At 53.2% G+C, this 12,701-nt stretch overlaps 1 protein-coding gene across 10 annotated transcripts in view; it reads left to right on the top strand.

Moving 5' to 3' along the window:
* Positions 1-12,373, top strand: part of CAMK1D (calcium/calmodulin dependent protein kinase ID) — a 464,674-nt gene extending 452,301 nt beyond the window's left edge. For 7 of the 10 annotated variants that reach the window (XM_051821551.2, XM_070055706.1, XM_070055705.1 and 4 more), the window contains 3 exons: positions 3,704-3,791; positions 5,057-5,174; positions 6,286-12,373. In XM_051821551.2, the coding sequence (XP_051677511.1) occupies positions 3,704-3,791; positions 5,057-5,174; positions 6,286-6,404 (325 nt within the window). In that variant the 3' untranslated portion in view covers positions 6,405-12,373. Of the gene's footprint in view, positions 1-3,703; positions 3,792-5,056; positions 5,179-6,285 lie in introns of all 10 variants that reach the window. The other 3 variants (XM_051821553.2, XM_070055708.1, XM_051821552.2) reach the window with 2 other exon arrangements.
* Positions 12,374-12,701: the final 328 nt, after the last annotated feature.

The following is a 12,701-nucleotide window of genomic DNA, read 5'->3' as shown; positions in this document are numbered from 1 at the left end:
CTTATAAATTATTCCATCTCACGGGTTCTGTTATAGCCACAAAAAACAGAAGCATCTTGCTGCAGGGCAGGACCTGGCCTCAGCTCGTTTATCCAGGTCACGCTGTCCTGCACAGCCATCTTCCAGCTGTTGCATTGATAAGCAAACTAAAGAGATGAAAGAGATTAATTTATTTCAAGGAACTAAGGCCTTGCCTCACTTGACTTTGCCGGCAGAGGCTGGCAAATCCATGGCCGGAAGGACGGGCCAGTGAACTTGCATCAGGAACACAGCCTGGAGGCATTGCTCCCTCCTCCTCTTTCTTCTTAAGACCATCAGCTGGCTGGATGAGGCTCACCTGCACTGTGGCCACCCATCCACTCTACTCAAAGTCTGCTGATGGAAATGCTCACCTCATCTTAAAGTACCTTCACGGCAACATCCAGACTAGCTTTTGTCCAGAGATAAGTAGCGTGGCCAAGCTATGTTGGCACATAAAATTGACCATCCCACTCCTGAACGTTCACTGAGACCCCACCTCTCTTCTAGGTTCCAGCCACCTGGGCTCAGATCAGCCATAGGAAAGGGTAAGCAGGCCAGGAATCTGGCTTGACACTGCCTGGCATGCACGCCAGGCATCACCAAGCCTGTCTTTTCTTTGTTTTAATATTTATTTATTCAAAAAGCATAGAGAGAGAGAGAGAGAGAGAGAGAGATCGATCTTCCTTCCACTAGTTCACTCCACAAATGGCCACAAGGGCTAGGGCTGGGACAGGCCAAAGCCAGGAACCTGGACCTCCACCCAGGTCTTCTGTGTGGACAGCAAAGATCTAAGTACTTTGGGTCTTCATCCACTGCTCTTCCCAGGTGCATTAGCAGGGAGCTGGATCAGAAGCAGAGCAGGGCCGGCGCCGCAGCTCACTAGGCTAATCCTCCGCCTAGCGGCGCCGGCACACCGGGTTCTAGTCCCGGTTGGGGCGCCGGATTCTGTCCCGGTTGCCCCTCTTCCAGGCCAGCCCTCTGCTGTGGCCAGGGAGTGCAGTGGAGGATGGCCCAGGTGCTTGGGCCCTGCACCCCATGGGAGACCAGGAAAAGCACCTGGCTCCTGGCTCCTGCCATCGGATCAGCGCGGTGCGCCGGCCGCAGCGCGCCGGCCGCGGCGGCCATTGGAGGGTGAACCAACGGCAAAGGAAGACCTTTCTCTCTGTCTCTCTCTCTCACTGTCCACTCTGCCTGTCTTAAAAAAAAAAAAAAAAAAAAAAAAAAAAAAAAAAAAAAAGAAGCAGAGCAGCCAGGACTAGAACATAGCACTCTGATGCAGAATGCCAATGTCGCAAGCAACGACTCCACCTGCTGTGTCACACCAGCCCCGCCCCCCAAGCCTGTGTTGCCCAAGCCTGTGTTGTGTGGCTAGGAAATTGCAACATCAGCACCCTGGAGGGAGAGTGAGCCCCAATACAGAACATAAGAACACCAAAGACAAGCAGAGATGAGCTTGGTGGTCTGTGAGTGGAGAAGGACACCAAGACACAAACCAGGTGGCGAAAGAAGAGACTGAGTAGATGTCATCTATGTTGTTAGCATGGAGGTAAAAGCCAGCAAGCAAGGGAGACGTGAATGAGATGTGTGCCCAGAGCTTTCCCCGTAGGCATGTGTGCAGATTTATGAAGAAATGCTTCTAGTCTCAGAAGTGTGGGTCTGCTCCCAGGATGATCTGCGTGACCAGTCTCAAGCTCTGAGGTCTCCTGTAGTGTTGACAAACAGTGCTCAAGAGGGTGACACCGAGCATCCGAGACTTGGATGCCCTATAGCTTCGCCTGAGCAGCAGAAGCCTCGTCTACCAGGGCGCCCATTCAGGGAGGACCGTGCTATGCTCTTGTGGCCCAGGGTGGCTGCAGGATCCCCTGCCCCACCCCCAACACAGCAGCCTAACAGAGCCCGTGGGGACTACCTCCTACCCAACTGCAGCACCACCTAGACCGTGGCAAAGAGCACGGAACATTCCTCAGATAACTGCATGGTTGCATTTTCCTTACATCTGGGCCACTGGTAGTCCAGAGAAGGTGCGGGAGGCAGAGGTCAAGCCCCAGGCCCCAGGTGTTTTGAGACCACAACTGCTGACAGGCGAGGTCTCCCAGTCGCCCCACCCCCAGCAGCCTGTATTACCACCAGCAGCACTCTGCCAGGCTGTTTCATGGCTCCTGTTGCTTTGGTCCAGTTGTTTGCAACAAAGAGCTGGTGCAGATGCCTTGGAACGGGCATCTTTTTCTGAGCGCGTAGCTTTGGAATACGGAACAGGACCAAACAGGAGCTGTCCGAGAGAACACGCTGAATGAGGACACTAACAGTTTCCCTCAAGGCCCCGTGACTACCGTGTCAGGTGCGCCCCTCCTGCTTCACTGGTGCAGGTCTGGGGGCAGGGGTCTGCAGCAGTTGTCGGAGGCACAAAGCAGGTTCACGAGGCCTCCTTTTGGGGCCTGCTCAGGCCCTGCTGGGAAAAGAGAGGGGTGTGCTCAGAGGGGAAGCTGCCCTGAGCTGGCATATCACGCTGAATTTTGAACTAGGCCAGCCTGGCGCAGTCAGTGTCTAGGGCGTCAACCATGTTTCCAGTGCCGAAGTGGAAGCAAGGCTGCCTGGGGGGTGACTTCTCACCTGAATAAGCCCTGAGCTTGTTCCTGTCCTTTTTCCAGTGGTCTGTGACCTCCAGGCTGTTTGGTGACCAGGGCAGCGTGGGCCTGGGAGGTGAAAGCTCTCTTCCCTTACCTTCCAGGCGGGACTGGTGGCCCATGGATCTGGCTTCTGCCCCTTAGCTTATACAAGGTTCTGTCAATCATGTCTTAGGCGTCTTTTAGATAGTGGCCTGTCACTTAATAGTTTGGTGCTGCAGGAGAGGGCAGACGGAGGGATTGGAGCCCAGCAGAGACTGAGATCAGAACAGAGCTCCCTCTGAAGGTGGGGAGGGGGCAGCCACAACTTGGACATAGGGGAGGCCCAGGCTGTGCTTGGAGAGGGTGTGTGCGGGAGAACGAGGAACCGTGAGGGACTGCCAGGTAATTCCCAGCTCTGGAGATTCTGCACCAAGAGAGAAGGGGGAGATGTGAGACTCAACAAAAATACAGCCTCTTCCGAAAGGAGGTCGTGGGCAGGCCTCAGCCTGTCCCTGCTCAGAGGAGGCTCAGGAACAAACCAGGAGCTCAAGGGAAGATCGCCCAGGACCCGGCAGAATGTAGGGTGGGTGTGGCCTGGCAGTTCTGAGAGCTGTCCAGGAAGTGGAGGAGCAGATGGTTGAGCGGGGTTGAACTCCCTCCACTGAGCGCAGAGGTGGGGGTCGCAGGGCCCACGGCATTGCCGATTAGAGCCTCACAGAGCTCAGCTCAGTTAGTGTTGACAGAACCAGTGGGCAGCCCGTGTGCCCGTGCAGTCCACAGAGCAGGCATCCTGTGCAGGGCAGAGTCGGGCACCAGGCAACTGAAAGCCGCTGGTCCCTGGGGGAACAATGTGGGGGCCGGCCAGTCGCAGCGAGGAGGAGTGAGGGAGGAGGACGAGAGCCTTGTCACTGTGGATTCTGGTGCTGCAGGAACTGGGATCAGAGGGGAAATGGAAGTAGGGGGAGGGCATTGGCGGATCCCTAGGGAGGACGATGATTGGTGGGAGCTGCCGGTAAGCCAACTCGGAGGGGCCCCCAGAACCCTTTGTGAAGAGGCCTCGGTCCGCTGTGTTTCAGGATCGCCGGGGACACGGCCCTCAGTAAGAACATCCACGAGTCCGTCAGCGCCCAGATCCGGAAGAACTTCGCCAAGAGCAAGTGGAGAGTAAGTGCTGACCCCACCCCCACCCCGGGGACCCGCCACTCCCCCCTGAAGCGTTTCTGGTGTCTAAGCGTGACTGTCAGCTGGGTGTGCAGCAGCTCAGCACAGTCGTGTTTGCTGACTTTAGCCATCATGAGGGTGCAGAGGGAGTGTCATGGCGTGAGCGGGACCCAGGGTGTGATTCAGTGTTTCCCTGTGTGGCTCAGGGAGGCAGCCGTGCCCATTATTCCTCGCTCCCTGGTTCTAAGAAAACCCCATCCCCTCTGTGTTTCTTCACTTTGCTGGCGCTTAGCACCCATGACTTTTATTAAAGGGATAGGGAGGAGGTGGGCACAGAAAGTCTGATTTGAACTCAACAACGTTTTTTGGTAAAGAATTGGACTGTCGGGGTTTTGTGGTCATCTGTGGATCACCTAAACCCTATCAGCCTAGCTCAGAACTGGTTGTGTTCTCCTAAGAGTCATCAGTGAGGGACCCTACAGAAACACAACTGATTCCACTGACCTACGTTATGGAGAGGAATTACTGTTGTTTAGGGCAAACAGAGCAATAACAGGAAAATAAATGCTATTTTAAAAGGCACATTTTTATGGTATTAGGTAATGCCTTTTATTATAAAAGTTGCATTCCTTAAGTAATGGTGAGAACTGCTTTATGTTTATTCTGTATATTTATATACGTATATAAATCTGCAACATACATTCTGACCAGAAAAGAGGGTTGAAATGAATGAGCATGTGTTTGGAAGAAGGCACACTACAGGTTTTCTTTCTTTTTTTTTTTTTTTTTTGACAGGCAGAGTGGACAGTGAGAGAGAGAGAGAGAGAAAGGTCTTCCTTTGCCGTTGGTTCACCCTCCAATGGCCACCGCGGCCAGCGCGATGCGACCGGCGCACCGCGCTGATCCGATGGCAGGAGCCAGGAGCCAGGTGCTTTTCCTGGTCTCCCATGGGGTGCAGGGCCCAAGCACCTGGGCCATCCTCCACTGCACTCCCGGGCCACAGCAGAGGGCTGGCCTGGAAGAGGGGCAACCGGGACAGAATCCGGCGCCCCAACCGGGACTAGAACCTGGTGTGCCGCCGCCGCTAGGCGGAGGATTAGCCTAGTGAGCCGCGGCGCCGGCCCAGGTTTTCTTTCTAGAATGTCATGAGAAGGCTTTAAGAAGTTGGCTAGTGGCTGGAGTTACAGCATAACCAACAGGACGCAATTGCAGACCTTTCTAATTGCTGGGATATTTTTGTCTCCTCTCTCCCCTCTCTGCAATGCCAGCAAGCGTTCAACGCCACAGCTGTCGTGAGACACATGAGAAGACTACATCTCGGCAGCAGCCTGGACAGCTCAAATGCAAGTGTTTCGAGCAGCCTCAGTCTGGCCAGCCAAAAAGATTGTGCGTATGTAGCAAAACCAGAATTCTGTAGCCGGCACATTGGACAGGTGTGGGTTGGAGGGCAGGGCCCTGCCTTGTGCTGAGCACCTGTTTGCCAGGCACGGTCAGTACTTTGTCCCATTTAGCACTCAGGACGACCCTGGGGCGTTACTCTGTAATCGGATCATCTCATCACTCCCAGGGACCCCGAGTGCCACCTGTGCATAAGACGTGCGTGGCTCACTTCTCCATCTGGAGAGAGGCTTGCGTGCTTTCAGAGCCATCTCCTTTTTTACTTCTTGCTGCGTGACTGCTCCGTGGCCAGAGGAAGGAAGGGCGGAGACTCATGGTTTTCAACGAGGATGACGGTTGGAGCTCGCTTACGAAGGGACATCAAAAAAAAAAAAAAAAAAAGGTGGAACATGCCCATTATGAAAACATGATACAGGGAGTCCAAAAACGTTTTGTACCAAGAGACACTTGGGTTCTCATTCCATTTCCACAAATGTTCTGGAGTCCCTCTGCATATTGACCTGGCTCATACCAGGCTGCTCCTGGGGCCCACCTGGACCGCTCTCAGTACCAGTCCTTGTCCCCCGGGGCCTCCCCTCCCCGCCCACGTGGCTCAGCAGAGGCTTCCTCTCCTGTCTGCAGAATTGCTCCATCGCATCTGGGACTGGTCTGGCCTTTGCCTTTTCCCAGTCTCTGAGAGGCTCCCTGATGCAGCCGCCCAGCCCTGTAGACCAGGTTCTGTGTCATCCCAGGGTCCTTTCCACCCTGTGGTCAAGGCAGGCAAACCCACAACTGATCATTGCTTACAGCCCCAGTGGCAGCGGGCCCGTCTTAATCGTCTGTGGCATGCACCTCCCTATGTCCGGCTTACAGAGTTGTGCTCCTTTAATAGACCCCATCCTCTCCCAGTGGCTCAGTGCAAAGCAGTTACAGTAAAACAGGAGAGGAGAGTTGAACACCATGGAAAAGGTTTTCCTCTGGGTAGGTTAAAGGCAGAATCAGGTGCGTAGACATTCTCCCTGCTCCCCAAACCCAGGCCATCTGGCACCCTTGTGGTGGGAAGGGAGCGTGAATTTGCTTCCGAAGCTCTGACCCCCGTGTGTCCGCTGTTGTCCCACAGGTCTGGCACCTTCCACGCTCTGTAGTTTCGTTTCTTCTTCGTCGGGGGTCTCAGGAGTCGGAGCCGAGCGGAGACCCAGGCCCACCACTGTGACCACAGTGCACACTGGAAGCAAGTGACTGGCCCTGGAGGCGGGGCCGGGGGTGGGGCCGGGGGTGGGGCCAGGGAGGAGGAGCCTCGCCAGCCAGCCTCCCCCCTGCCCTGCATGGTGCACCTTCCTGCGCAGGACTGGAAGACAGAAGTTTTTTATGGCCATATTTTATACTGCAATTCTGAAGCGTTCATTTCTCACAAACTCTGCAGACTCAAGGGGAGCTGATCTCATAGGACCTGGTGCTGTACATAGGAATCTTGCAAAGCGCTGACTCAGTGGCCCTGCTTTTATTCCCCCCGGCCCCCTCCTCCCACCCCCGCTTCTCTTCTCAGTGTAGGGGAACCGTCTATGGTGTATGTTCTTTTTTTCATTGATGACACACACATACACACAAAAAGGTTTCAACTGGATTATTTAAATATGGGTAAATATTGTGCATTAGGGCTTGGCTTTTGGGGTTTTTTCCTTTTAAGAAGTATGCCCTCCCAAGTGCTAGCTCTTAGTTCCGTGACCTATATTGTTTGCTCTTCAAGAGGAGTTTAGTGCTACCCTTTAAGATATTTTTCTTCTCCTTCCTCCGAGGGAAATTTAAAGTTATTTTTGGGATCTGTCTCCAAGGCTAAGAGTGCACCTCACACCTCACTGCTGCTCCCTCTCTTCCTGTCCCCTTCCTTCGACCATGTCACCTTGCGGTTGTCTCTCCAGGGTGGCTTTGGGAAACCTGCAGGGAGAAAATAAAAAAAAAAAAAACTTTCCCAGCAGCTCCTCCAGGAGACCCCACCCAACCCCAGTACCCCAGGGCGCCTCTCGCCAACAGGGGTCAGCAGAGAGCAGCCTGCTCCCTCCCACAGGCCAGGCTACCGTTCTTAGGCTGCGCGCACTGCAGATGGAGCCGCCCTTAAACCAAGATGTGAGAGCTTTCCTTACAAACAGAACCAGCTGCCCGCGTCCAGCCCTCACGTCTCACAACGGGGTGACAGGTGACAGCTCTGATCTCAGCTATGCAGTTTTTTAAATGAATCTCTCTCTCTCTACGTGATTTTTTTTAATGCATTTCTAGTCTTATACTTCCAACGGCCTCCAACTCACACAAGTTGTTCCTCCACATCCATACCTTTGTAGTCTCAGATGAGCGCCATCTCAGCGAAGGGAAAGGAGGCAGCATGAAAAAGGATAGTAAAGAGAGGTGACCCGCCTCTCAGGCGGGACACTGGTGGCGGCAGAGATGGCCAGAGGTGGCCTCAACCAGGCACTGCTGGTGGAGTCTAAATAAAATCAAAGGCCTGTGGCTGGGAGAGTCACCAGATGCCCTAGTTTGCCTGCCACTGAGGGTTTTCCAGCACGCAGCACTGTTAGGTCCAGGCAAACCAGGCCACGACATTCACCATGGTGTGGAGAGTGAGCTTGCTGGGCCACCCCAGGCAGGTGGCCTCCCCCAGCCCTCAGGCCCACTTGGTCAGCCTGGAGCCTGTGGGCCCAGGGCGTCTGCCTGATGGCATGTGAGGTTGCTCTCCTAGCTGTTGTCCTCACACCCACCCCTATGCTCAGCCAGTTGTGGGAGGTCCTGTTAGGCCATCTTTGTCACCTCCACACCTTTGCCTATGTCAAGGCCAAGTGTTTAGTGATATTCCCCAGTGCTGCCCAGCACACACTCACATACAATGCCACTGCCCTCAGCAGCTCCACCCTACCTCCCTGAGCACAGCAGCACAGGTACCATGTAGAAGAGTGAATAGGAATGCAGTCAGCTGGTCTACCTTACCCCCCCCCCCCCCCCACATACACACACATCCCAGGCACTTGGCTGCTTGGCAGGAATCTTGCTTGGTGTCAGCAAGCACGTGCACACTGGGCTAGAAATCAAGCTACTACTCTTCAAAAATCTGTAGAAGGCGTAGGAAATGACAGCAGACCCAGTTAAGAGGCGAGCGTGGCCAGAGTTGGATAGGCATCTACCCACCCCCACCCCCCACATCTTCACAAGGGCAGTGACAGGAGTATTAGGAAGAGTGTTTGAGAAACTGAGAAGCCTCTGCAGGAGGTTTGATTGATGTTGCTTACTAGCAAGTGTCGTGAAAGCATTTAATTTCCCACACTATAAAAAAAAAGTCAATAGAAAGTTGCAGGGGGTAAAATTCTACCTGAACTTGGCACTGATCACTGATGATGTGATGATGTGTATGTACATGAGGCGTTAGGAGCAGGGTTTGTTTTTTTTTTTTTTTTTTTTTTTTTTTTTTTTTTTTTGCTTTGTGCTGTACAAGATCTTCTATCCAGAAAGCAACATTCTAAGCCAAATTCTATTCCTGGTGATGAGGATCGTTAGGGAGGCTGCTGCAGGCGGTGCAGGTTATATGCAGGTGGTTTGACGGGGGTCTCTTACCTGAGATGCATAGAGCAGCTGCCAGGTGAGCAGTGGAGCCAGTTCCCTCCCTGCCGTCTGCGTCAGTTCTTGGCCATGCTTGGCCTGTGGCCGTCAGGTCTCCATATCCTACTGGGAGGAGCTAGTGACGGGTTTCAGCCCAAGAGGAGACTCTGGAATGCAACACCAGAAGTGCATGCAGTCTGGATGCTTGCAGACGTGGGCTGTGTCCTGTGTGTTAGGAAGGGGAGAAAGCAAGTGGTGCTTGGAACAGCTGCTTGGGAAAGCCTTGGCTGTTTTGAGAGTACCCAGAGGTTCTCTGCCGACTGCATGTGGGAGGAATGGTTTTGTTACAAAGGCAGGAGAGAGCCCAGGATGTGTCCTTTGTTCAGACCTGACAAACGGAGAGGTCAAGTCCTAGAAGCCTCACTCATGCCCAGCGTCACCAGTAGCAGCTGAGTGCTGCCTGCCCGCACCCAGAGTATCCAGCAGAGGCTGAGGGTGGACAGAGTCCACCACAGCTTCTTCCCTAACTCCAGGCACCCCCACCCCCACCGTGCCACCCTCCAGTTTGCTCTGTTCCCCTCCTGGAGCAAGTAGACTATGTTCCCGCATGGTGAATGTTAAATGTTCAAGGAGCGTTCTAGAATGCTCCTGTCCTTGGCTGCCTCTTGGTCTCTCCCTTCCTTCCCCCATCTTCATCTCAGAAGTGAGGCAGGCAGAGTAGCTGCTGTCCAGCTAAAACAGCAAGTGGGTGCCCACACTCGGGTCCAGTAGGCCAGCCACTTATCGCTGTTAATCCAGGCCTGCCCCGGTCTGGGCTGCCCTCTGCACCCCCACAGCCTGACTCCCCATCGGGCATACTGTGGGCTGGCGCCTCAGATTGGGATGAGGCAAAAGCAGCTGGAGGCAGGATGGGTAGAGCCTGCCTAGGACACAGGCATCCAGCCTGAGATGAGGAGGAGCCTAGTTTGACTGACAGCACCTCCAGGACTGTGCATGGCATCTGCAGTACACATGGTTGGTTCTCACCACTGTCTATTGCCCTGGACTCCATGGGAGAATAGAAAAGATAATCTTCCACACCCCCACCTTTTTATAAAGAAAAAAAAAAAAAGGGAAAACATGCCAAACAGAAAAAGAAAAAAAAAAAAAAAAACAACAGGCGTGATTTAGTGGTCTTGACCATGATCATGATTCTGGTGACTTCTAGAATTTCCCCTCCAGAACAGAGGGAAGCCTGTGGCCTTGGGTGCTGGGCATTGAGGCTTAGGGCAAAGGGAGATATCCGTGGCTGAACAGGCAAAGATTGGGTTCTTAGAAGACGTTAGCGATTTCATCAAAGGGATTTGGCAGATTGAGCCCCAGACTGAGTTTACACAGTGCTCATCTCCTGCTGTTGGTTTTGTCACCTTGTTGCCCAGCAGTCAAGTCCTGATAGGTTGTGGTGGGACACACAGGAGGGAGCCAAGTGGTCCCTGGCCTCCTAGCAGATGGTCTAAACTGCTGTACCCTACCCCCAGATGTGGACATCATATAAGCAGAAACAGGAGACCATGGCCCAGTAGAGGTAGACTGAGTATCTTAGGGCTTTGGGTACCATGGTCCAGCGGCCCAGCCAGAGCCTTGGCCAGACTGGATTTTTCCCATTGGAAAAGCCATACAAGGACCCCATTTTCCCAAGGCTGAAGGCTACGGCTTCCCCCACTTCAGCCAGCAAGGCCCTCCTATTTCATAGGAATCCCATGAGTGCACCTGCTAGGTTTCCTTAGGGTAGAAGAAAGGAAGGCGAGGGCTGGCACAGGGCAGCTCCTCCCATTTTTCATCAACAGAAATGAGTTAGACTCTCTTTGCACCCTCACTTCCAGCAAGTGCAGTGCAGGTCCTCAGCCTCAACCTGTGCACGCCGCCCCCGCATGTTCTGAAACCCTGCTGTCACCCCGTCACCCTCTGCGAGGTTTGCCTTTTCCTTACACACATTCCAGACCAAACACTGTTCTGTTTGTTTTCAAAAAGAAAATGTATATACTTGTATGTGATTTCCCCCGCCCCACCCCACTCTTTTGGGGATGGTACTTGGTCCTAGGTTGGGGCTACAAGTGCACCTGACGTCGGCAAAAGCTGTTCCAGGCCGTGGATCTCCAGAAATGACAGTGTTGCCATGGAAGAAGCTGCCTTGGGCTCAACAGAGTCCAGAAAAGGGGACTTACTGTCCAAAGACTCCAAGAAATTGAGTGTGCACACGAGGTAGTTCAACAGCCACAGCTGTGGTTAGCAGGAAGGATGAGAAAGGCCCATGTCCTGTTCGCCTGGGACCGTCTTGGAGGTGCAGTATGTGGCGTTCTGCAGCCCCACCATGAAGCCCACCTTGCATGCTGGCCGTGGGGCCTGGCCTGCCTCCCACTCCACCCAGGCGGCCTGGCCCCTGCCTCCACAGTCAGCCGGAAGGAGCGGGCCCTCCTGGACTTTCGCCACCTCCAGCAGGAGCAGCTCTGCTTGTGGCTCTGGGGGCTTCGCTTTCACAAACCTAAAGGCTGCGCATCTGGAAGCCAGACGCCCAGCATGCGGCTGCCGAGTCTGGGTTCGTGGATAAAGCAAACAGTGGAATGGCTTCTCGGTGTCTGTGTCTTTTCTACACCAAAGGGACAAACTGTCACCTTCACTCTTTGTACCAAGGCCGCTTCTGCATTCGCCGTATCCGTTTTTAACCTTTTCTGTCTCCGGGGAACTTGTCATACAATTATTAACGTCGTCAGATGATTTGCTATATGACTGTATTTTACTTACAGGTGATTTTATTTTTCTTATGGACAGGAGAAAAAAAATGAGGGAAGTGTTTGAGGCTTTAGTCTGAGGATGAGACGTCAGCAGGGACTCCAAAGACTCGGACACCAGTTAGATTGCTTCTCAGAGGAAAAAAATAATAGTCTGGACACATAGGATTCTCAGCCTGCCTGGAAGAGCAAGGGCCCTGGGGCAGGACTGATAGCCAGTCTGGGAGACAGGTAAAGAAGGAATGGGGGCATCGGCTCTGAAGTTCATCCTGCAGCACCCTCCTCCTGGGCTCCTTGGCTCTGCCAGTGACATGAGACGTTGTCCAGACAGCAACAGAACCGCTGCCATGCTGCGCTGCCTCTGGTGTCAAAGAGAGGGCAGCATGTTTGAGAGAACAGGTGTCTTAGTCCCCGTTCAGGTGAGGAGACACCTGAGGGATGCTGTGCCCAGAATAAACATTGGAACAACTTCCAAATTGGCTTTTGTCGCTACACATCACGTACTCGCCCTTCTTTCGGCTCCCCCGACAGTGAGCATGTTTTCCAAAAGCTTACCAAGGTCAAACCCAGAAACTTCTCCCTCTCTTCTATTACCAGGCTTGCGATTGGTTCAATTTCTCCATAAAAAATGTGCTTGTCCAAAAGAAGGAAAACAGTGCATTTATCCCGTGCATGTAATAAAACGCTGCAAGAAGTGTAACCCACATAGGTTTGCGGCACTGCAAAATTGTTCATGGGTCTCTGTAGCAAATGATTCTCTGCCTTGACAATCATGTATACATATCAAGATTTCTATCATAATGACAATGAGACTGATGACTCCTTGTTTTCCTCCAATAAAGACAGTTAATCACCTTCCATGCATCTCACGTGTCCTCCATCACCCGCAGGGTGAGGGGCTTAGCAGCGCTTTCTTTCCTTCCCTCTCTCAAGTTTGGGTTTGAAAGAAGGAGTTTGAACTGAGACCCTGGTGTTTGATCTCACCTGCAGGTTGAGCAGGAAATGGGACGGGCAGAACCACCTGGCTTTGGGCTTGGGTGTAGATACTTGGGGTGAAACTCAAGGGTCAGGAAATCTCTCCATTTCCTTGCTGCTACATAAGGTGGCTGGAGGCCAGCTCAGATCCTACTGATCCCATCTTCATGATTGGAGTGAGAGCCCACAGTGATTTCCAGGAAGCACCCCC

This window comes from Oryctolagus cuniculus, chromosome 13 (genome assembly GCF_964237555.1).
Source record: "Oryctolagus cuniculus chromosome 13, mOryCun1.1, whole genome shotgun sequence".
In the NCBI taxonomy this organism is placed as follows: Eukaryota; Metazoa; Chordata; class Mammalia; order Lagomorpha; family Leporidae; genus Oryctolagus; species Oryctolagus cuniculus.
This window is presented reverse-complemented; position numbering and strand designations above follow the sequence as displayed.